This window comes from Pelobates fuscus, chromosome 5, assembly GCF_036172605.1.
Source record: "Pelobates fuscus isolate aPelFus1 chromosome 5, aPelFus1.pri, whole genome shotgun sequence".
Taxonomy (NCBI): domain Eukaryota; kingdom Metazoa; phylum Chordata; class Amphibia; order Anura; family Pelobatidae; genus Pelobates; species Pelobates fuscus.
The window spans coordinates 224,820,880-224,847,437 of NC_086321.1; the positions used below are offsets into that span (position 1 = coordinate 224,820,880).

General features: G+C 43.0%; 1 protein-coding gene across 1 annotated transcript in view; it reads right to left on the minus strand.

Annotated features, from left to right (window-relative positions):
- Positions 1-26,558, minus strand: part of LOC134611331 (zinc-regulated GTPase metalloprotein activator 1B-like) — a 97,464-nt gene that overhangs the window by 56,568 nt on the left and 14,338 nt on the right. Inside the window, exons 7-10 of the mRNA XM_063455075.1 lie at positions 22,468-22,505; positions 12,652-12,698; positions 12,166-12,252; positions 4,683-4,727 (exon numbers count right to left, since the gene is read on the minus strand). Coding sequence (XP_063311145.1) covers positions 4,683-4,727; positions 12,166-12,252; positions 12,652-12,698; positions 22,468-22,505 — 217 coding nt within the window. The remainder of the gene's footprint in view (positions 1-4,682; positions 4,728-12,165; positions 12,253-12,651; positions 12,699-22,467; positions 22,506-26,558) is intronic.

Sequence of the window (26,558 nt, forward strand, 5' to 3'; positions counted from 1 at the left end):
ATTAATCTGTGTTTGTGGACCTTGTGGGAGCTGTTCTTCCATGGGACTGTTCTTTTAAGTTAACTGATGCATGAATTAAGTTGAAGGGAGTATGTATAATGTGAGACTTCATATTTTTATTAATTAGCAAGAAGATGGGTAATACAGGGTCCACAGAGCGGAGCAAAGAAAATCCTGAAATAAGGCAGAGAGTTGTTTGCACATACTTTACCTTTTGTGAATAATAATAAATGCTATGGTCATTAATTCCAGTATGTCTTCTTTCTATTATTTTATGATGTTGAACAGACAGCAGGTGGTGCCTTATTTTGCCTATTTATTTTATATTTTGAGAGAGAGGGATTTGTGTGTGCCATGAGATGATTGTTATACACAGTATCTTATCAGAGTTGAGAGTTTGTATGTGTTTATAATGATTAGTTTTGAGTTAGTTTATTTTCTGACATTGATTTACTATTGGTTTTGTTTATTCTGTATGTATATGATACATTGTTATTCAGAATATAAAGAATTTTAGTCTTTCGTGTATTTCTGTTGAACACTTGTCAGGGCTTTGTAATTGTGTGTAAGGCAGTCTTCGTTTGGCTTGGCTGAATGTTTAATGAGATAATGGCTTTTCATGCTGCCTGCACTTCTTCAATACTAAGCAGAATGTTATTGATATAGAGTAATAAAGGAGAATTAGGCATATTGATTTAATGATGAACAAAATACCCCAACTCAACATGAATTTGTCCCATGTAAACAGAAATGACAGTGCTTACAAAAAGGGTGACCCTCCTCAAAAGAAGGACACCAGAATATGTTGCCACATTATATAATAATCAGCAGGCATTTAACATCAGATAAATATACCCTGAAGCATTCACATATAAATTATTACTGTACGTAGAACATTAAATAACAGGGAATGTCGCTGCATTTCATACCAAAAGCAGTAGGGTCTGTCACTTCCCATAATGTTTAATATTAGGTTTGCTTACTTCCCCTATATTTAACAAATATGTGTTTGTGAGGTTTGGAAATAACATTAAATTGATAAATCTACACCTCTTAATCATGCAACTGTGCACCTCCATCTTGGCTCAAAGTCAATCATTGTTATAAGCTCTGTTCTTTGCATCTGGCAGTCAGTATAGAGAGAGCATACATAGAAAAAGAAAAATGAAATGATCCTAATTCTCCTTCCCATTTGCAACGTGTGCACTTACTGTGCCAGGAATACACTGAATTGTAATTTTCTAAATATTTAAAATGAATTTAAAACCAAATGGGGCATCACGTAAAAAGGTTATGTGTAGGAACACTAATAAAATATCCTCAAAGAGCGCTAATCATACCGCCATGGTTCCTTGTCCCCGCTCCCACCCAAGCAATAAGCTCTCTGAATACTAGCCACCTGGTTATCGTAAAATGCCAGATAAGCTCTCTGGGAATTCTGCGCTACATCAGGCCAGCCGCATGGAACAGTTTCCCATAACTCATAGGGTATACATGTATATAGATCTCAACCTGAGTTTTACACTCAATGTCTCACCAAAAAAAATAAAAAAAATTTGCCCAGATACTAAACTCCAGCTAAATGAAATATATAAACTTGATAGAGAGGACTCTGAGATCTTCTTAAAGGGACACTATAGTCACCATAACAATTGTAACTTAATATATTAGTTATGATTAGAGTTGAGCGGAAACCTGGATGCTCGGGTCCGGCGGGTTCGGCCGAACTTTGAAAAAAAGTCCGGGTTCGGGATCAAACTTCACCCCGAACCCGAACCCCATTGAAGTCAATGGGGACCCGAACTTTTGGGCACAAAAATGGCTCTAAAAAAGTCCTGGAAAGAGCTAGAGTGCTGCAAAAGGAAGTAAAATGAGGGTAAGAGTAGGACAAGTGCCCTGCAAACAAATAAATAAAATACGCTGCCGCTTAGTAGATAACTCCCTAATTCCCACGGTATTAGGGAGCTATCTACCAAAAGGCTGAAAGACCTAAATTGGTCTTTCAGCCAAATTTACTAATACTAAGTAAAGATTACTTAGTATTAGTAAATTCAGCCCCTACTCGCTATACCGCGAGTAGGGGCGTGTCTAGTAAACAGTGAAAAAACAGTGTAAACAGTGTAAAAAAAAAACTATTGCCCCCACCCCTGTGCAATGGGTGGAGGCCCTAAATAACAATAAGGGGGGGGGGGGGGCCTAAATAACAATAAGGGGGGGGGGTCCTACTGTCCTCCCTCCCGGCCCCCACCCCTGAGCGGCGGGTGTGGGCCCTAAATAAATATTTACCCCCCCAGGTGACTAGGGATCCCCCAAACCCCTTGTCACCCCCTCCCCAAAAGAAAATTACCCTTACCTACCCCCCCTTCATCCTAAAAATAGGATACCTGTAAAAAAAAAAAAATTAGACTTACCATTTGATGTCTTCTTTCTTCTAAACTCTTATTTTTTCAGCCCCAAAAAAGGCCAAATAAAAATCCATAATAACCGACGCACTTCTCTACTTTTACCTGTCACAGCACTCTGATTGGTTGGCTTGAAATTCACCAGAGTGCTCTGTGTCATTTTACACAGCGTGGGAAAGTTCTTTGGAATTTTCCCAGGCTGTGTAATTTGACTCATAACACTCTGATTGGTTACTTAATCCACCAATCAGAGTGTTATGAGTCAAATTACACAGCGTGGGAAAATTCCAAACAACTTTCCCACGCTGTGTAAAATGACACAGAGCACTCTGATTGGTTAGCTTGAAATCCAGCCAGAGTGCTCTGTGTCTCTTTGCACATCATGGGAAAGTTCTTGGAATTTCCCATGCTGTGTAAGATGACACAGAGCACTCTGATTGGTGGATTTCAAGCCAACCAATCAGAGTGCTGTGACAGGTAAATGTAGAGACTTGCCTGTCAGTCTTATCATTTACCTGTCAGAGCACTCTGATTGGATGGCTTAAACCCACCAATCAGAGTGCTCTGAGCCTAATTGCAGGGGGAGGGGCAAGGATTTATAAGCCTTCCCCCGCCCTGTAGAGCTCAGTCTGCGCGGAGTCCTCCATGGGTGAAAATGGATTTTTTTTTTTGTGCATTGGTTTTTATTTGGCCTTTTTTGGGGCTGAAAAAATAAGAGTTTAGAAGAAAGAAGACATCAAATGGTAAGTTTTTTTTTGTTTTTTACAGGTATTTAGATAAGGGTCCCCCTCATTATTTTTAGGATGAGTGGGGTAGGTAGGGGTAAAACATTTTTTGGGGGGAGGGGGATGACTAGGGGTTTGGGGACCCCTAGTCACCTGGGGGGGGTAAATTTTTATTTAGGGCCCCCACCCGCCGCTCAAGGGTGGAGGGCAGGGGGGAGGACAGTAGGTCCCGTACCCCAAATTCTTCTTTATGGCCCCACCCACCGCTCATGGGTGGGGGCCGGGGGGGAGGACATTAGGTCCCCCCAATTTTTATTTATGGCCCCCACCCACCGCTCAGGGGTAGGGGCCGGGGGTGAGGAAAGTAGGTGTGTCCCCCTATTGTTATTTAGGTATCTCCCCCCAAATTCTTATTTATGGCCCCCACCAACTGCTCAGGGGTGGGGGCCGGGGGGGAGGACATAAGGCCCTCTTCCCCCCACCCCCCAATTTTTATTTATGGCCCCCACCCACTGCTCACTGTTAAATAGACACGCCCCTACTCGCGGTATAGCGAGTAGGGGCATAATTTTATAATACTAAGTAACCAGCTTATATAGAGGCTGGGTCACATGCTGCACTGGCCAATCACAGCCATGCCATTAGTAGGCATGGCTGTAATGGCTTCTAAGGGCACACAAGTCAAATGCTTGTTGATTTGCTGCCCTGCAGCCTTTCAAAACACGACATTACATCGCCAAACACCGAACTCCAACCCGAACATACAGTGATAGGTCCGTGTTCAGGTCCGGGGTCCAAAAAACGTAATGTTCGGTACGAACCTGAACTTTACAGTCCGGGTTCACTCAACTCTAGTTATGATGTGTAGAGTATGTCCTGCAGTCTCACTGCTCAATTCACTGCCATTTAGAAGTCAAATAACTTTGTTTCTGTTTATGCAGCCCTAGTCACACCTCTGCTGGCTGTGACTGAAAGCTTGCATGGGAAATTTTTTTTTTTTTTCAATTAGATGTAACTTAATTTAAACATTTTTATCTCCTTCTCTGTAAGCTGAACTTTAATCACATATCGGAGGCTCCTGCAGGGTCTAGCAAGATATCAACAGAGCAGGAGATAAGAAATTCTAAATTACACAGAATTTGCAATAAAGGAAGTGTCAGCATTAGATGACTCTTTACAAGAAGTGTTTAGGAGGTTGCATAAGTCACATGAAGGGAGGTGTGACTGCATAAACAAAGTGATTTAACTCTGAAATGGCAAAGCAGTGAAATTGCAGGGACATTATCTATACACCGTAACCGCTTCATTAGGCTAAAGTTGTTTGGTGACTATAGTGTCCCTTTACTGTGATAACATCTGCTTTAGTTTGAAAAGCAGGAAAATGCCAAAGATACAGCCAACTTTTCAGTTTTCATATATATATATATGCCCATATGTACACAAACACACGTGTATATATATATATATATATATACACACACACACACAAACACACACACAAATAGATATTAAACTATACAAACTACAACAGCACAATATATACACATGTAATTACCGGGATCTTTGGGTTTCCAACATTTTGACAATTCCATTAATTGACCTTTGGCAGAATAATAAAGAAAAAAAAGTTAAAAACAATATGTACTGAATGTATAACATTTCAATTTCTTTAAAAATCACTTCATTACACGGTATGGTTGTTTATCGCTTAATAAATTTTTAGCACTATTCACTAATTGAACTGGGTAATATAGGAGTCTATATAATATCTGTCTAATCACTCTTGAAGTTACTGTCAAATCGGTTCCACCAGTACCAAACCAGCCTGAGGCTGAATTTTATTTTTATTTTTTTAACTCTTTATTTCCAAAAATGAGCAAAAAGAAATACATAAATAGCTTATTTGTGCACTGGTGTAGTATGCTCATACAATTGAACATATGAGTATATTAAATATATAAAAAGAAAAGAATACTATAAGACAAAAAGAAAAGGCAAAATGGCACTACCATTGGGCATGTCCACCACACATGGAGATACGTTCCTCTTTGACTACATAGTTTCCAGCAATTTTCAGTGGAGGACCTGACATTATTAACAATTGAACAGGGTAAGTATGCCATCTGAATAATATTTTAGACATCTTTTCTTGGAACAGGACACATATAGAGTCCTTAGCAGCAGTCTCCCATATTTCCTCCCTGGAATCACCCTCTAGCTCACACCCCAAATCTTGTTCCCCTGTGCAATTTATCTCAATGGACCCCACTCAGTGGAGTTAGAGCAGATATATTCATAGATAATAAATATTGATAAATAAGAGATATAAGCCCTTTTTTTGTTTTTCCCTGTAACCTGTAGGCACAAGTCTCCAGATAAAGTTAACTGAGAATTTGCTGCTCTCTTGACAATGTCCCGTTGGGAAAAATCCTGAACCTTAATATACCGAAACTAATCATTAGGGGAAAGTGCTATTAAGATCCTGGAAAGCTACCACAGAAAAGTCTCTCCAGAGATGTAAATAGTGCTGTACACCAGGTTCCCAAAATCTCTAGGTTGCATGCCTGGAGGAAAGTTCCTGTTTCGGAAGATGCAAATTTAGATTTCAATCCCACCTTATTCCAAATCGATATGGAATTGAGGATAGCTGGGCATGTTGTGCAGAGAAGGACTCTCTGTGATTGATCTGCTAAGCTATATAGAAAACATGGTAAAGCCTGAGTTTGGCCCGCAGAACATGTACCTTGCCAGTTTATGAATCTTCCCTTCCCAAATAAAGGAATCTATTGATCTCTGGATACCCTTTAAACCCCCCTTTCCAACATTTATTGGCAAAGCTTCGAAAAGGATACCCATCCATGATATAAGCTTTTCCCCCAAATTCTAAATAATGTTTTATAAAACAAAATAAGGGAGAATAGATTGCAGTGTAAAGGGTGGCTGGATTATAATATTTTACAGTTTAAGCATGCGTGGGATAGGCATAAGGCTATCCTAACTATAAGATAAGGCCAGGGACTAATGAAAGTATTTAGAAAATTGGGCAGACTAGATGGGCCGAATGGTTCTTATCTGCCGTCACATTCTATGTTTCTATGTTTCTAAGTTTGAGTAAGCTGTGTATGGTACATAGACTCCAGTTGGCATCTGATACATTTATAGGTAATGCAAAAGATTTATCCATGTTTTTTTTTTTTTTATTCTTTATTTATGTCGTGCATGGATTGACAAACAGATTTGCACATCCACAATAGCTGGTGCAATCTTATCAATAAACAATAGTGAACAACAGTGTTGCTTTATGTACAGTGCACATTTTTTTTTCTTTTTTTTTTTTTAAATAGTAGAGGATTATCTTATGAGCTGGAAATATATGTCTAGATTGCGCATATATTGCATCTTTACCATAGGATGTACTGTCTAGACTGAAAGTAAATTATAGCACAAGAAATAAGAAATAGATTAAAATACACCACAAGTGAAAACATTTCTCAGCATTCGTGAGACATATTAGTAAGGCGTGAGTGTGTGCCCTGTGTTAGACTGAACCTAAATGGGCAGCAGCCGGCTGGACTTTAGTGAAGAGTAACTGCGGTGCTATGAGTTACAGCGGTACATGTCTGGCATGTAGATTGTGCAACGGTTAAGTGGCTTGAGATTAGGCTCAAAGAGTGTAAGTATCTCTCAGTAGGGCGCTAGGACTAAAGACCAGGAGACAAAAAGCAATGAAAGAGCAGTGTCAAACATAATATGTTAATGATTTTTAGGCTTACGCTTTCCCTGAGCGGGAAGTGCTGTGTGTGTGTGTCTAAACAGGGTTGTAGCAATCAAGCGCTAGGGGACAAGCTAGGGTCACCTGTCTGAGCTTAATCTATAAGATAAATTGAAGGGATATAGCCGGGCTAACATTATAGCAGTGTAATAACAGCGTTAACCTTTGTGAAATTGGGGGGCGGAGCTTGCCGGCCAAGCAGAGCAGACGTGCCTGGCTGGAGCTCCTGCGCTTGACGGCAGATTTCGGGGCAAAAAACCCCACTACCCGCAAACTTCAAGCGACTAATAGCCATATTCGAGACCGGGGGAAGCTACACTACCCGGCGATACCCGACACGAGCGCTCCGGAATCTGAACGGACTAGCCCGAGGCTTGCGGCCTACGCCTGAACGAGCCGAGGTGAGACGGCCGCTCACTCGGCTCCGTGCCAGCAGCGGCAACGACCAACCCGAGCCTCCCCCCCCTCTGGACCGGTGGGGGTTATCCCGGTCTACCCTCAGGAGACCCTGGAACGACCCAACGAAAAGACTGAGGAGATGCAGGGGCCTGAAACACGCGGTGCCAAAACGATTAAAATGGCGGCGGCAGCAGCTACCTCTCCTCCAGCTTACAGTGACCAGCTAGATATAGAGCACCGGCTGAACAGGACCTTCCAGGCGTTCTGGGACAAGCTGGAGGCCCTTATGTTTTCGGAGAACAAGGAAGCAGTGCCTGTCACCAAGCCACGTACTCACCTTGTCAAATCTAAAAGAAAGCAAGTGGCGACGGGGGGCGAAGTAAAGTATAGGACCAACAGTGCAGACCACGCTGCTGAGCCTGACCGCACCCAGCCCCTACACGAGCGCTTAGACCTGCTGTGTCGTCGTTTCTGGGCACGTTTGGAGCAGAGACAAGCCCAACAACTTACCACTTATTATAGGGTGGTGGAACCGGAGGAGAGCATGAGGCAAGAAGGGCAGACCCCGGGCAAGGCAGCCTTACACCAGCGGGCTGAGCGCCCTTCCAGGCAAGGGGTCAACAGGAGACAACCTCCAAGACACAAGCCACCTCGCAGGAGGGTCACCCGCCGCTGGCGGCGGAAGACCACCAGGACCCATCACTGCGCCCAGTATGGGAGAGACCCGGCCCTGAGTAGGACCCGAGTCTGTGGCCACAGGGTGTCGACCCCGCACGAGACCTGGAGCTGGGGAGCAACCCCCCACCGCACGCAAACCTCCCCCACACCACAACACCCACACCCACTGCTCCAGGAGGTGCCCAGTGATGGGGCTACTGAAGCTGAATCCCGGGACATTCCAACACAGGGCATCGGTTGAAACACCCTACGCTGAGCCTTACGGCAGACATGCCCTGCGAACGAACCGCGAGCAGGTTGCAGCTGAAGAGCGGTGAGGCATACGCCTGGGGGGCCTTGTACTTTGCCGAGACCCTCACTTTCCCACTCCCCCGATATTTTCTGCAATCCACACCCGGCTGGAGTTGGGTCCAAAAATGGGTGATCTAGTGACTTTCTGGACAATTTTTGTCGCATACCTGTATTGATAGTATGGTTTCAGTGGTCTGCCGTTAAAATACAACCTCTATTGGGGGACGGTCCATATAGTGTTTAGCTTGCTCGACTCACGAGACTGTATGCATGTATAGCCTAATAAGCATGTCCCTCTTTGGCAATGGGAGCGTATGGACCGCCCATACACATAGTCTGATTGTTTAACATTACCGAGAAACTAAGCAATGCAATCCCATCAATGCTGTCACTGAACATGCCCATCCGATATCTCTTATTTTGTAACATATCGGGGCCGGGACAGCTATTCCTAAGATAACCCTAGTTATACTCTTGTTATTAAGCATGGCACTAATACCCAGCCTGGTTACACCCGTGTTTAACTCTCGTAAAAATTTAGACTGTAACTACTAAGAGTCTGCCTTTTTGCGTAATGGATGTCATACAATGTTTCTTCTGTCTAGCGTTGGTCTCCCTTACTTTAACTCTGTTGATGCTCCCACTTAAAGTATAGGCATAAGCATTATCACACCTTAGACTACCTTTACTTATTCTGTTTAGCTATGAACACCAACTTGTATATGAAGCCCGTCTACACTATTTTGATTACTTTTGTTTCTTATCCAAGCTTGTATCACTCTGTTTACTTGAATGTTTCACAAAAAAACAAAAAACCCATGGCAATCTTTCTTTGAGGTGCATTGCACACCATCTTGATATTATTATCTCATGTTACCCCTCAATGCCTCCTCTTTCTCTTATGTATCCCATGACGTATATGCCATAATAAAAGAAAGATTTACAAAAAAAAAAAAAACCTTTGTGAAATTTTGTTGTTCTTGTGCCGTTGGGTTATCAGCAGCTTAGGATAGAGTCCCTGTCCAGAGGCTGATCTTGGCTCGCAGCCAGCACCCACTGTTAAATAGTTAGCCGATTCCCTGGCTGAGCTTCCATCTGCCTTGTGTATAGAGTCTGCTCCTGGTCGGCAGTGTACGATTTGGGGTGTTGAGGGACCATATGCCGTGTGAACGTGGTTCTAATAAGGCCCATAGACACTGTCCTGTGGCTGCCACGGTGCGGCCCGTCAAGCCTTGCTTAGGCCAGTGCGGCTGGCTGAGGCGTTGCTGGGGCTGGTCAGATGGTCTCACAACCCGCTTCCCTTGTCTAGTAGAGGTAGGCCTGCTTGTGCGGTGGGTGGTAGAATGCTTTCGCCCTTGGTGCACCGTTTGGTCTGTGTGTTTACGGGTCTTGGGGTTCGCCGCTGGGTCCCAGCAGGTAAGTGCGGCAGGCTTGTGTGGACCCTTGTGGTTGCTGCGGGGACCCGGCCTGGCAGTTGCTGTGGTGGGCTCCGCTTTACTGCTTGTGTTGCCCGCCGGCCCTGCCTGCCTGTGGTATCCCTTACGGGCGGTGCCTGTGTGTGGCCTGGGGGTGAGTTTCGGTCGCTTGGTGGGCTTTCTTGGTCTTCTCCTGGGTCTGGCCCAGAGAGGGGCCTCCACACATGCTTGCCCCTTGGGGTTATGTGCTGCTGGGGGGTTGCTTCGATGCTCCGCCCGGTCTTTCGTGGGGTGCTCTTGTCAGCGGCTGAGAGTGTCCCTCTAGATTCCCTCTAGAGTCCCTCTATATTCATCCGAAAATGCGGTGAATATTTTATTTAGTAGCATTTCGGTTTCCCGCCATGCGTTGAAAGGGTAAGGGGTGCTGCAGGCGTCGGCCATTTGGGAGGCTGCAGGGACTTTGGGCTCGGGACCCCTTGGAGTCTGTGCTGGCTCGTTGCTTCACTGCAAGGGTATGTAGGGATGGACCGGGATGACCCCCACCGGTCCGGGGGGGGGGGGGAGGGAGGGGGGAAAGAGAGCTCACCTCCGAGTGCCCGGCTTGGTGTCGGCTCCAGGGAGCGGCCATCTCCCCGTTGTCCGTCGTGCTGGTAGGCCGCATCATGATTTGGGCTCCGTTTGTCGCTTGTGAGGTGTCGGTCAGTTTGTCTCGGTGCCCTCTCTCACGTAGCGGCCCCTTAGCCTTGATTAGGCACCGGTGTGGCAGCGTAATTCAGCCTTGAGTGCCCAGCTCAGCAGGAGCTGCCGAGATGAACGTCCACGTGGCTCCACGGTCAGGCTCCGCCCCGATTTATCCATGTTTATGCAAAAACTCTCATGGCTGCATTTATATCTCAAGTAATTGGGAAGCGCATTTGCTGCAGACTTAATTGCATCACTCTCATTAACATAATGCAAGTATTAATGATGTTATTTTACGGATATGGGTACATTTATGAAAGAAGACAGAGGAAGAGCATCTATTTGTGGATGTGATGGGTAATAACACTATTTGGAGCATATGCATGTTTAGAACAAGCCAGTTTGTTTTTTGGGGATTTATAAAAATATATACCGTATATAATAGAGTATAAGACGAGTTTTTCAGCACATTTTTTGTGCTGAAAAACCCCAACTCGTCTTATACTCGAGTCAATGTCTGTATTATGGCAATTTACATTGCCATAATACAGACTGAGGGCTGTGGGAGCTGCAGAGCTTTTACTTACCTCTCCTGCAGCTCCTGTCAGCTCCCTTCTCCTCCGGCCAGTCCGGTCAGCATCTCTGTCAGCTCCCAGTGTAAGTCTCGCGAGAGCCGCGGGGTCATAGTGCGGCTCTTGCAAGACTTACAGTGGGAGCCGACAGGGGAGCTGACCGGACCGGCGCGGAGGAGAAGGGAGCTGACAGGAGCTGCAGGAGAGGTAAACGCTCTCTGCCAGCCCCCTCGTACACAGTGCACACCACTGGACCACCAGGGAGTGAGAGCCCCCCTCCCTGGCCAGCTAACAAGCAGGGAGGGGGGACGGAAAAAAAATATACATAAAATTTAATTTTACAATAAAAAATTAATAATAAAAAAAATAATAATACAAATATTAATAATAAAACAAACAAATTCATATTAAAAAATAATAATAAAGGCCCACCCCCCACCAAGGCTCTGCATCACACACACACTGCACTCATACACACACTGCGCTCATACACACACACTATTCATACGCACACACACATTGCACTCATACGCACACACTGCATTTATTATATACACACTGCACACACTGTAAATAAATATTCAACTAATATAATTTTTTTAGGATCTAATTTTATTTAGAAATTTACCAGTAGCTTCTGCATTTCCCACCCTAGTCTTATACTCGAGTCAATAAGTTTTCCCAGTTTTTGGGGGTAAAATTAGGGACCTCGGCTTATATTCGGGTCGGCTTATACTCGATTATATACGGTATACACAAAAGCAGGCATCAATCCTAATAATGCAATATAGAAAAAGCAAATTGAAAAGAAAGACAAGCATGCCAAGAGTTGTACCATGGGCACAGATATTGAATAGAACTTTTACTGTGCTGGCTGCCTCATATTTCATGGATATCTAAAATCTAGACAACTCAATTCTCCTCCTACCAGCCCTTCTGTATACCATGTAGTTCATCTGTCCCATTTACATTCATATAACTGCAAACTGGTACCTATAAAATTGAGGTTTTTGGCATATTTATATTAAGAGGCATAACTACAGATTACAATACAAATACATACGGTAATATGAAAATTGTATATAAAAATTATTTTTCAAAAACACACAAAAAAAACCCTGATCACATCAAATGACTGATAAGTCTCAACGTATTGTGTAATTTTTAAAGAAACATCTATGCCTGGTCATTGTCCTATGATAGATTTAAGAAAACTTATAGGAGACATACCTAACAGCAAACCTCACATCTTCTAGCTCTTGCTGTGATACCAAATCTGTTTTGTTGACAATTATAACATCTGCCAATGCAACCTGCCTAGAATCCAGAAAAAAAAAATTATATTCTCATTCAAAGCAATAAAATACATAGATGCAAACAACAGATTTTTTGCGTTTAAATGTTGTATAGTTTAAATTACCTTCGATATACTAGCCCACTAAAACCAAGTAACATATTCAAAATACGGTCTCAGGTTATCACAAAAAGCATTTGCATTCTCTGATAGAGATTATGGTCATCTAAATAAACCTATACATTGTCAGATATTTTGTCCTATTGGATCCAAACATTCTTATGTTTATGGCTAAGCTGAAAAAAGAAAAAAAAGATTCACATTATATTTCTTAGGACAATGATAGATCAGGTACAGAGCTGGAGATTATCATACATTTCAAAACCTAAACAGACACACGGACATTTAATTAGCAGTAATACCTTGCCGCTTCATTAATAAGGCCTTCTGGTTTCTCTTCTGCCAGATGCTTGCAAAGACACAGAAAAAAAATGCAATCACTACAAAGTTGTAGCCCATTACAGCTTTTGGCCATATTATATATTTGTTAGCTCTGTATGTTAGAATGGCTCTCTTACACAAGTGTTACTGTATATGCCTTATGTGTTACTGCTTGGGCTTCATAACAAATGCCCACAAATATCTGCAGGGTCAGGGTTATGGATCATTGCTTTATACTGCCCTAGTATACAGGTATGTATGTGACTGTAACAGATTTTATCATAATCTAAGATTTGTTGTACTGGTCTGGATCTTGTGAATGTTTTGGAATATTCCTACTTAAACTTTTAAAACTCACAAAAAAGGGGGCGGGGCCGGACCGCCGAGCTAGACGGTCGCAAGCAGCAGGAGCTCCTGCGATATACCACCAAACCTGGGAAAAAACCCGTCTTTCTTTAAAAAGCTGACCGTCAGCAATAGTGCCCACAGCAGAAGGCTTGCTGGTGCCAGGGAGAGGCTGGCTTACCTCGCTGCAGTCCCCTGGCGGAGAGGACCCTGATGTTTCAACCGGGGCCTTCTCCGGCGGTGAGTGGGGCGGACGGCCGTCGCACCACTATCCTGCCACACAGCGCCCAGCCTGGAGCTTGAACCTGTGCGGACCCGGCCCTGTCCCCCCCCATGGACCGGGGGGGTGATCCCGGTCCTCACCCGGAGGCATGGCAGCCGGAGCGCAGGGGCACCACCACCACACCCGAGGGCCCGACCGCATGTTCCAGCACCTAAGATGGCGGCTGCCACGAGCGCTGGAGCCAGCAGAGGGAGGCACATGATGGCAGAGCTCGGAAAACCCAGCAAAGCTGGTAGATAAGGACCCACAGGGTCAAAGAAGCTGGATACTCAGCTTCATCACAGCTAATCAAGCAATTTCCTACCTGTGTAGGCGGCTGGCCACGAGGCTGGCAAGCAGCAGCGGAGGCCCGGCGTTGGATGCACCAGCTTCACACTCACAAACCGGTTGCCGAGCAAGGAGAGTCACACAGTGACACCCAGCAGCACGCCAGCATGAGCAACACTCAGCGTTAACCGATGCCCGACAAAATCACGCTCCTGAGATGCACCTAGAGCCAACCTGATGAGATGCTAGAGCCGACCTGATGCTAACTTTAAATATGTGCATATTATTTTCATTGTATTAATTATATTTGCATATATTTTAATGCATTATTTAAAATGTTTGTAAATGGGAGAACTCCAGCCCAGTGACCCTTTAATATTGAAATAAAAACACTGTTTTGTCAAAAACACCATATGAATTTAAACAAGGTTAAAGAACAGACAATTTACCCTTCCATCATTTATCAATATTTTCACTATTATTTAAAATTCCTCTCTATAAATCTTTGGACAGAAACTCTAAAGCGTTTGTCCATGCCAAACAATACTGAGGAGGCCAACACATCTGGTCTAGGTTGAAGGTATCTGTCATGTCAAGTTGTCCAATCATTTATCTATGATTAAAAAATGAATACTTTAGACATCTGGGTGACAATCCCATTAAAGTGATCGTCAATGATATCAATTACCACTTCAGTTTCAGATTCTTCGTGAGTTAACATAGCCACATCTCCCAGACAGGTCTGTGGACATGGAGGCTTCTCAAGCATGACACTCTTTAAATTGCTCCCTGTTCTCTTAGTGTCACAATTTGTAATGTCTTGAATCAAACCCAGCTTTTCAGCTATAGAGGTCAAGCTTTCCTTTGACTGAACTGAAAGAGCTGGCAAATCAAACGCATAAAAGCAAAATGTTATTTGTCTCCAGCAAGCGGGAGATTTTAAAGTTTAAATGATGGTGGCAGTGTGTCAATGTTGAAGGGAAAAGAACAGTTTTAATAATATGAAAAGTTTTCCGGGTCCGACAAAGACCATTGACATTTACCGTTTTCATATGGCCACAGCCATGAGTTGTTAAGAATAGCTCACAGAATAATGACTTTTAAAATGGAATTTGGGGAAGGGGGGGTGGAGGGACAGGTGAAAATTGAAACTATTTCAATATCAATATGAACTAGAAAATAGCAAACAACATTGAGAGTTATTTTCCATTACTTTATGTGGACATTTCTGAAGTCCATTTGTCATTTCCTTACTGGTAGATTTCAAAAATCCAAAAGAATGGAAGAAACAATATAAGAGTTAAATTATGGAGTACATAAGACAGCACCAAGCATATTACATCCTGCAAACCTCCAAGCTTCAGATAGCGTACATGTTAGCTTTTTTTTGTATACAGCTAGGGTTTAGGGTTTTTAGATAAAGTGTGAACTGGGTGTGAAAAGTGTGCCCCAAAATTGATTTTTCTTGACTATATTAAAAAGGTATTATGCATTTCAACATAACTATTAATTCTCTAAATTTGTGGAAATATATATATATATTTTTTTAAAACTCACACACACGTGCACATGCAAAAGAACAAAAATATTGACAAATTATCTCACAGTTATTTAAGAGAGCAACTGTCACTTCCAGAGGAATGACCGTTCATAGTTCCTTTAATTTTGCAAACACTATTTCAGAGTTTATTGTTCTGAATAAACCAGCCAAGTTAAGTAAAAAACCTACTTTACTCAGCTGAATTATTTTCACAGCAACAACTTCGCCTTCTCATGATTCCTCATTGCCTCACGTGTGCTTACTTGACATCTAACGGGCATCTAATGGGATAATGTTGCACATATGCATGTTCACTTGGTATTAAAGTGAGTTAAATACACCTATTAACTGGACATTGCTGGCAAAAAAATTGAAATTTGAAAACTGCATATGTTTATATGTATGTACATATGTATGCTTGTAATTAATTGTGTTTGAAGCTGTGAGTGTATGTGACCGTGTAAATCCAACTACAAAAAAATGGAAAAAAAAAACGAAAACAGTTTTACATTTGGTTAGGGCATGGGTCGTCAACCTGGTCCCTACCGCCCACTAGTGGGCGTTTCAGGATTCCAGGTGGGCGGTAGGGATTTCGGCGGCTAAATCCTCTGTTTAAGAGAGTGGGTGGCTGGGCTGGTGTGGCTGGGGCTGACAGACCTAATCATTCTGATTAATCCTCCCCTCAGACTGTGCCAGCCTGTCAGTCCGAGGGGAGGAAGGAGGAAGGAGGGAGGAGCTGGGGGCTGGTGTGGCTGCCAGCAGCTGCAGGGAGACCTCTCAGTCTCCCTGCACACTCTAAAATCATTCCGGTCGCATGCCCCGCCCCCAAACAGAAGCTCTGCCTCCTGCCCACAAGCTCCACCCCCACACATGTTACTGGGAAGCTGCCCACCGTACCAAGAGGACACTGAAAGGTATTTACCTTTTTCAGCCCCCTACCCACCATTCAAATGCCCCCACCTCACAGACAGTCCCTCTACCCACCTCACAGCCCCCTACCCACTATACTGCCCCCCTACCCACCTCACAGCCCCCCTACCCACCTCACTGCCCCTACCCACCTCACTGCCCCCCTACTCACTATAATGCCCCCCTACCCACTATAATGCCCCCCTACCCACTATACTGACCCCCTACTCACTATAATGCCCCCTACCCACTATACTGCCCCCTACCCACCTCACAGCCCCCCTACCCACCTCACAGCCCCCTACCCACTATAGAGCCTCCCTACCCCCCTTACAGCCCCCTACCCACTATAGAGCCCCCCTACCCACCTCACAGCTCCCCTACCCACTATACTGCCCCCCTACTCACATCACAGCTCCCCTACCCACTATACTGCCCCCTACCCACCTCACAGCTCCCCTACCCACTATACTGCCCCCCTACCCACTATAGAGCCCCCCTACCCACCTCACAGCTCTCCTACCCACCTCACAGCCCCCCTACCCACTATAGAGCCCCCCTACCCACCTCACAGCTCCCCTAACCACTATACCGCCCTCCTACCCACCTCACAGCCCCCCTACCCACTATACAACCCCCCTACCCACTATAGAGCCCCCCTACCCACTATAGAGCCCCCCTACCCACCTCACAGCTCCCCTACCCACTATACTGCCCTCCTACCCACCTCACAGCCCCCCTACCCACTATACAACCCCCCTACCCACTATAGAGCCCCCCTACCCACCTCACAGCTCCCCTAACCACTATACTGCCCTCCTACCCACCTCACAGCCCCCCTACCCACTATACAACCCCCTACCCACTATAGAGCCCCCCTACCCACCTCACAGCTCTCCTACCCACTATACTGCCCCCTATCCACCTCACAGTCCCCCATCCACCTCACAGTCCCCCTACCTACTATGCAGCCCCCTACCCACCTCACAGTCCCCCTACCCACCTCACAGTCCCCCTACCTACCTTACAGCCCCTCTACCCACCTTACAGCCCCTCTACCCACTATATGGCCCCCCTACCCACCTCACAGCCCCCATACCAACTCACAGTCCCCCTACCCACCATACAGAACCCCTACCCACCATACAGAACCACTACCCAGCTTACAGAACACCTACCCACCTTACAGCCCCCCCCCCATCCACCTTACGAAAATCGAACCAGATAATATTTAGTCTCGCAGCATCAACCTCAAGGACCTCATTAATCACTAGTAAAGGTAATTTCAATTTACTTTATTGTTTTCTCATTAAACTTTATAAAGTTAAAAAAACATTATAAACATGGATAAAGTAGAAATAAAAAGATAAATGTACGTACATTTATTTTATTTTTAAAAACACCCTCCTTTCTAAAAAATATTCCGCACTTGCGCGAAAACTGGTGGGCGGTAAGGAAATTTTTCCATCAAGAAAGATGCATTAGTGGGCGGTAGGTAGAAAAAGGTTGACTACCCCTGGGTTAGGGTAAAGTGGGGGTTAAAGGTTTGAGAGGTGTTAACATCAGAATTAGTTTACAGAGAATGTTTCATTATAAGAGAATTACAATATTAACCCCTTAGTGACAGAACGTTTTTAAATTTTCTTACCGTTGTGTTTAGCTGGAATTCTCCTCTTACTTATTTACTGTACCCACACATATTATATACAGTTTTTCTGGCCATTAAATGGTCTTTCTAATGATACCATTATTTTCACCATATCATATAATTTACAATAATTTTTTTAAATAAAATATGAAGAAAAAAACAAACAAAAACAAAAAACAACACACACTTATTCTAATTTTGAACCCCATCTGTTACGCATCTTCAACCGCCAAAAAACACCAGTGCTAAATGGTTTCACCATTTTGTCCTGAGCTTAGAAATACCCAATGTTAACATGTTCTTAGTGTAACGACTACCCACTTAGTAAGAGGGTATAAGCCGTTGGAGACGTCCTTTTTCCCGGCAAGTCGTTGTGTAGTGGTGGAGTTGCTTATTACCATTCGCTGGATCCAAGTTCAGAGTCAGGCAGAGCTCTTAAAAGAGCCAGGTGATTATGCTGCAGATCCCCTTTCAAGAACGAGCCAAGGCTACGTTTTGAAGGGTCAAGAAGAACTGAATTTTAATGGCAGACACTCTCCTTTTATGTGATGCTGCCCATGCAAGGGAGACACCTACACAATTAACACAGTAACCGATAAAATACAAGGTACAACCCACACATCTCCTCCCCTCAGATAAACCTTTAACATAATTAACAGAGATACATTTTTACCCCAGTTTTGGATGTACCCCAAATATCTGGGGTACATTCATAAATCCAGTATTCCCAGATAGCCCTAATCTGGGGGAGCAACATATTTAAAAATCATCCCGTTCGGGTAACGGGTTCGGGAGTTATGGTACTTTAAAGTTTTGACCGACCGCACAGGCACAATAGCCGAAAACAGTTCCATAAGTTTTGGCCTTGCAGTCGGTCCTTGTTTGTGGGTTAAAAAGTCCCGAAAGGCTTGCCATCCGTGAGTATCTTGACGTTCGCCAGAATCCCCATATGCTACTTCAGGGCGTTCGGTAGTTTTGGCACGGATTTCTGGTAATATGGAGGTCTCAGCGGTGTTCGCCTACTCGAGTATCCGATTTTAGTTCCAGACACTCAACGGAAAAACACCGCTGTTCGGGAGTTAAGATGGCCGCGGCCACATGTAAAAGTCCCAAAATGGCGGCCACCCAGGGACTTAAACAAAGTGTTCATGTTTTTCCCATGAAGACTATATTCGCCGATCAGGGAGGTAAATTGCAACATAATTAGGTAGCAGGGTGGTCCGGTGTTCGGTAGTTTGCATTTGTATGATGAATGCAGTGTCCATACCGTCTGAGTCTCACAATTGAGCGAATGCTTTAAAAGTCCCGAAATGTTTTATAGAAAATCCCCACGAAAGCAGGTAAGAACCTCCAATTTGCATACAGCTTGATGTCTTTTACTGCATAAAAGATATATCCTTATAATCCGAGGTTTCTGTTCCTGTGTATGTTCCTGGTTAGCTCTTAAAGGGCCGGTAATAGCAAATGTTCCCAGGCACAGGGTAGGGTTTTGTTACACTTAGCTTTTATTTTTGCAAGTTATAGGGCTATAAGTACAAGTAAAGAATAGGATTAAGAACCCAGGGACTAGATGCCAAAAAATGGAATCCAGAGCTGGGTCCTCAAGCAGCCTATAACAGAGTCCCAGGAAAGGGGGTAACCCTAAAGAGAATAGACAGTAGAACACAAAATAACAGGAACCCCCAGAGCACAAGGTCCCTAAACAGGACCCTAAATGTACAGAAATAGACCCCTAGCTAGATGAACTCTAGTGGAAAACGGAAAAAGGGATCTGTACAGTAGCAGGAGGCAGGAAAAGCATAGAGGTATAGGTTAGTAGGAACAATGAAAAGGTAAAGAGGATACTGACAGCTGAAATCAAACTAACAGCAGCGGTGTACACTACATAAAGACCTATAAATAAAGTTCCTATACCCAACTCACAAACTCCCATAGGATGAAGGCAGGTACCCAAAGAAACTCTATAGGTAATCCCCCAAGTTTAATAAAGTCCTATTGAAGGGTAGGTAAACAAAAAGAAAACGAAACACCAAAAATACCTCGGTACCATGGGAGATGCTATTGGTACCTAACTAGTAACCGCTATCCCTGCGTGCCAAAAAGAAAACTTATAAAACTATGATCACTGAACAAACAAAAAAAGTATAATGTGCTACCAAAGTGAAAAAATAATAATGAAAGAAAGCTCGACGTGCGTTTCGGTGTGTCTACACACCATCGTCATGAGCAAGTTGATAAAAAAATTTTTTTCACAAAAACACACTTATTCTAACTTTGACTGCCACTTGTTACGCATCTACAACGACCAAAAAACACCCGTGCTAAATGGTTTCAACATTTTGTCCTGAGCTTAGAAATACCCAATGTTAACATGTTCTTAGCTTTTTTTTTTGCAAGTTATATGGCTATAAGTACAAGTAAGACATTGCGGTTTCAAAATATATATTTTTCAAATTTATCAATAGTGACATTATAACACTGTTATCGGTCATAAACCTCTGAATCACACCTCACATGTACATATTTTTTTTAAAGTAGAAAACCCAGGGTATTCATTACAAGGTATGTTCAGTCTTTCTTAGTAACCACTTAGTCACAAACACTGCCTAAAGTTAGCATTTATACTTGTTTGTGTGTAAAATGCAAAAAAACAATTATAAACGCTACATTTGGCCAGTGTTTGTGACTCAGTGGCTACAAAAAAAGACTGGACATACCCCATTTGCAATACCTTGGGTTGTCTTCTTTTGCAAATAGTATGCCATCATGGGGGTAATTCTAATTTCTTGGCTACCATACGCTCTCAAAAGCAACATAACCAATCTGGCAAATTTCAATGCAAAAAAACAGAAAATCAAGCCTTATATTTGACACTGTAACTTTCAAAAACACTATAAAACCTGTACATCGGTATATATTATTTTTTTTATTATTATTATTATTTAATTCTACGTGCATATTTATGTAATATTTTTACATAATTAAGTAATTTTATTAATTGCAATTTGAGGGACCTGCCTGACAACCCAGGCCGAAGTCCAGAGAATTTAATTTGCTAGCACTGTATTTAACCCTGTAACTTTCCAGGACACCCTAAAAACAGTACATTGGGGGTACTGTTATACTCGGGAAACTTATGTCCTTTAGAGGTTAAAAGGGCCTTTCAGTTGTGGTAAAAGGGGTGTTTAGAATTATTGGGTTAGAGTTAAAGGGGGGTAATGTAACATTATGGAGCATTTCGTTTTCATCTATCATTCTTTATTTTCGTTGTGCATGTTAATGGCAAATGGTTGCACAATATACACAAAATAGATAGCAAACGATAGGGTAACCAAATACATGTACATAAACATGAGCACATGTTTATAAAAGGTGTTAAACAAGAGAGGAATAGCGCAGATTTAAGTATTCACTGTATTAGGAGTAAGACAGGTCATAAAAGAGGTTATTATTTGTAGGGATTAGCAGAAAGTAAGAGTCATGACAATCAGGATAGGGTTAACACGTTGAGGTGTCTGACTTCACTTGAGCAGGTACATGTTAGGAAAAAATCTATTAAAATTATACAACAAGCTTAATTATGTAGCTATTACCAAACAGACAGGTACAACTGGGTTCATGTGCAGTGTCGTAGTATGCAAGCAGTTAAAGCATAATATCTAAATAATACAGCTGCATCATGTCAGGCTAATATCAGCCAAACTGCTACACAAGCTCATGTGCCCCCCAGCCAATGCCCAATGATGGAGAGTCCCAGCCTCCCTTGTTGTCAGCCCTCAACAAAACTTGTAGACTCAAGTAGTAATGCTGAGACATTTGAAAGTACAGGCCATATAGCACATTACCATGACAATGTGAATTTACTTAAGATTAAGTAGAGAAAATAAAATAAAGAAAAATTAGGGGCTAACGGAAATCAAGAATAAAGCATATCAGTGTTTGACATGTGCGGTTATGAATATCTCAGCTGCCTTTTAACATGTGGCAGAAGGCTTATGTTGTAGTCTTCTTTCGGAATCATCCAACTCCCGTCCGAGGTAGCTTGGTTCTCCCGTATCCTGTGCGCCTGGGTATCTTGGTGGCTAGATTGAGTTCCACCGTGCGCCAGAAGTGCTGAAAGATGCAATGTTTGAAGGGAGAGGGACATTTCTGTTGTATACAAATCTACGTACAGAATTGACATTAGGCAGCCCGGAACAGAGTTGCTGCCTGTATCACGTGTGCTGCTAGCCTTTAGCACACAATTAAGAATGTATCTGCATGTGCAATGTTTCGTGCAGAAACACTGTACACACTGACTTCTACCACCATGACCACTTCAAATCGCTGAAATGGTCATGGTGGTTAGACTAACCCTTTAAAGGTTATTTGCATATTACTTGCCTTCCTAGGTAATAGAGCTGCAGTACCTGTTAAACAGTGTGTATCACTCAGTGTTGACCCTGCTATTCCTGTAAAGTATGTCTGAAAGGCTGTTAGTGGGCAACAGGATAATGATCCCTTCCACTTCCTGTCCAGGCTCACACACAGGAGTTAGGGCAGCGATGAGTTTATACCCTCTATAACTCTCCCTGCAGCTCTGCTGCCAAACACAGAATGCCAACAGGACTACAGAGGACACTGGTCAAAGCGCCTGGTACTTCTCTCTCCCCACCAGTCCATTTTAGCTCCAAAAAGGCACATAATAAATACTGAAAACAGGTGGGAAATCCAGCCTTGTTCTTGCCACCACATTATGAAAAAAGCGGTGTTATGTTTTTTTTTTAAATACTCCATACTCCAGATCAAAACAATTAGTTGCTTACCTGCAAGGCGTACTTGGCATCAACAACTGACACAATTCCTGAAAAAAGCACAAAAGGGTTCACAAATTAAAAAAGGTAGCCACACAACTGACTCCCCTGAATACCAAAATAAAAGGCATCCAGGTACTGTCCCAACACAACGCTATTCCTGAGCTTCAAGACCTTAAAAATAAATAGCAACAACACAGATTAAAATCACCATGTTCCGGGGTGTCGCTGGCGGACCCTCCCCCTGGTTCCCTCCCTGCTGCTGCCGACCCTCTCTCCCCCCCCCCCTGTAATCCTTCCCCATCTGCCCTATACTACCTTGCCTATGCAACAGTCCCCCCACTGTATGGCCCTCTGACCTAGCTATGGTTACGGATGTAACATACTGTATATAGACGACGAATCTACCCGCCTTCTCTTGAGTTGTATGGACCGAGGTGCCTACCCACACCACCGGGCGCCTAATTGACGTTGACAAGTCCTGACAAGGGACCCTTGACCACTCAGACTTGCCCCCGACCTGTTTCTCACTCCTTTCCCCCCCCCCCCTTCCCCCCCCCATAGGGGGACAGACAGAGACCGACTAGGGACAATATAGTTGCGCAGTTGCGCCTGTTCAGGGCATCTCCAATTAGGGTCTCAGTAGGGTGACAGTTCCAACATTGATCTAAGTGATTAGTCAACCAAGCTAACATACACCTGGGCTTAAGTTTGAAATTATGTAATACAGCTGAGTTGGGTGGCATATGAGACCTATCAGGCAATCTCTGTGTTATAAGCAAGACCCCCTAAGCTGAAAAAGGTCCTATATATCCCACCTGACTCTGGGTGACTAAGCTGAGCCTCCCCTTTACAAGACGGGGCTGAAATTCCCTGGTTGAGTCTCCTGTTCCCTCAATGTAGAGGAGAACACCCAACCCGCTTTGTTCACCTATTTCGATATACTACTCCCACTGTGTATGTTTACGCATTTTCCCTTATAACTGCTTATATGTTTGTTATGTTATAATGTCTTGATAAAATCTAAATAAACACTCAGATTGTCAAAAAAAAAAAAAAAAATCACCATGTTAATCCATATGTTATTGAGAACAGGCTATGTATTGTCCATAGTTCATAATAAACAATTTCCTTAATATGCCAGTGGCATATTATATATTATAGGACAGCCTATAACACTGCACAAAAAGTAAATCCCTGGATGACGCAGCATCAATAGAGTAAATATTCCACTTTTATGTAAAATGCATATCTGGTCAGGGGTATCTACTACTCTTTATACACCATTCTCAGCCAGGTGAAAATGAACCACCTCCTCCTGTCCCATCCTTATCTTCCAAAACAAACAAGCAAATACAACAGCTTTGGCGTATTAGAAAGAAAAGTATTTTGTGGACAGAAGTTAGCAGTAGCACTAAATAGAAATTATGGTTTTAAAGTTGCAGTTTATTTGTTCAAGCTTGCAGCCATTTAAAGTTTGTGTCATGTAAAAAGCACCTTTGTGTGTGCAGAAAAAAAAAAAAAAAAAAGTACAACCTTTATTTGTGTACCTCAAAGACACCAAAGGATGAAGACCTCTAATGCCATATTTAGTAGATGAACAATTACCGGCTGACTTGGCCAATAAGTACCAGAAAGATGGATTATTAGTACAAACAAATATTACAATGAATAAAATAATATAACATTCTAAAAACAAAGTACGGTATGTTAAAAGTAGTTTATGCTATAATAGAAATCTTAAATGTAACCTATATATATGGGTTAAAATTAAGCATAGAATGCATGTAACTTATCAGCTGTATTGAATCTTATGGGTTTTTTTTTTAGAATGTGACATTTTTATAGATTTTTTTTAATGGGGTATGAGCTATAAAAAGACAAATAGGGAAGAGAAGGGAAAGGAGTAACAATTTGTGTTTAACTTATTATGTTACGTGTGAGACTTTAGTGATAACATAGCCATCACTATTGTCTTGTAATTGGCCTTTTTATGCCCCTTGCTATTTCACCTGTGTGTATTTGTATTTATCTGCTGTTACACTACAGAAATATGTACCTGGGACCTGGTGCTGGGTCCAGGTTTAGTTGCACCCTTGTTCAGAGTGATGGGATTAAATGCAGTTCCTAATTTATCTCAGTAAAGGACACTACAGACCTATGGCTTTATAAAGGTTCAGTGTGGAGCTGAGAGTGAGGAATGGCTTCAAATTAAACATATTAAGCAACAAATGGAGGTGTTCTGGACCAATTATTCAGTTACCCCAGTATTGGAATTGTGTCTGCTTTGCAGGGTGGGGTTACTGCACCCCCTTCAATAAAGGCCTGTTGAGTGCTGGTGACATCTTCAGTTTGTTTGAAAACCATACCAGTCCTGTCTGGATCAAAATCAGTAACACATGAAAAGTTTCATGAGCAATCCACTGCTATTCACTTTCCTCCTATCAGTACTACCTGAATGTCAGGACTCCTAGGAGACCCAACACGCAGGGTGTAAAAGAAAACCGTATACCGGACCTTAGAGTGGCCAGGCTTTACGTTTGACAGAAAGAGAATGGTCAAGACCAAGCAATGTTCAAGGAATATAGAAATCACGAAAACGAGTATACTAGCCGAGTCAGAGAACCAGTTAATAGAGTAGTCGAGGTATGAGAGCAGAGTCAAGAACAGGAGAATGGAGAGTAGTCAGACAGCCGAGGTCAGGAAAGTAGCGCTATTGGTAACCAAACAATAAGCACAACAAGGCAAAGTCCTATGTGTGAACCAGCCTTTTATAGGTTGGCTCTTTAAATTGAAAGCCACGCCCCCAAAATGGTCGAATTTGGACATTTTGGCAGGCCGTGACATTATCGGCGGTATGACGTCGGCACGTACGCAGCGTTATGACGTCATTAAAGGGACGGAGTTCCAGCGGCCGGCGTGGGAACTGCTGGAGTGGAGTCTGGGAGCAGGAATGTCGTCCAAGAGGTGAGTGAGCATGACACTGAAGCCACAATCGTACTAACATAATAACCACAATGGTGCAAGACCTTGTGCAGAAAGACATAAAATATCATGCAGTGTGCAAGGTGGATAAATAAAGGTAAGTGACAGAAAGGGTTTTTTATCCTCTTTTGCACCACTGAGTATATAGTGCTAGGAAAACAAGTATGCAAATCTCTTGTCACAATATTTAGCATGTCCTCCCTTTCTAACCCAACCCAAACTTTATGTGGCTGTCCAATTTACATACTTTTCAATGCAGCTTGAGTTTAGCTCCACTGAACTAAACAACCTGGAAGTAATAAGACCGGTTATCTGTTTGACAGTTAGGGGGTGTAACAAGGTTAATTTACAATAGTGCTAGTTTCTGTGGAAATCTGCATTTTTTGTAAAATAAAAAAAAAAGACATTCTTCCAACATAAAACACAGCAGCAAGCTAAAGTGCTTTACGCTTTTGGAGTGTCCCTATTAATCTGGACTCTTCAATCTAAAGGATTTCAACCTACCTTATTCTACTAGTGGGGTCATTTTCCATTCTTGCACAGGTCTAGTGATTATGTTGATCAAAGTGGCCCTTTAAAGGAACACTATAGGGTCAGGAACACAAACATGTATACCTGACCCATTAGTGTTAAAACCACCATCTAGCCCACCTTGCCTCCCTAACAATAGTCAAATCTTACTTGTATCAAAGTCTGCAGCTCCTGGCTCTGCCCTTGTCTACCTCTGAAACTGCCTGTGTCTGCTGACATCATCAGAAATGGTGGTCTGAGCCAATCACAATGCTTCCTCATAGGATTGGCTGAGACTCTCAAGGAGACAAATCAGGGGCATAGCAATCACAAGTCAAACACAGCCCTGGCCAATCAGCATATCCTCATAATGATGAATTGGACCAATGAACCTCTATGAGGAAAGTACAGTGTCTGCATGCAGAGGGTGGAGACACTGAATGGCAGGGCTGCTCACTATAGTATCTCTTTAAGTGAAAACATCTGAGCATTAATAAAAAATAGGTTTGTTGCTTTGAGGCACACATACAATGGTTAAGGCTTTGTTGTGCCACATAAAATGTGCATTTTACATTTCACCAACATGAAATGGCCACAACCTGCGGTGT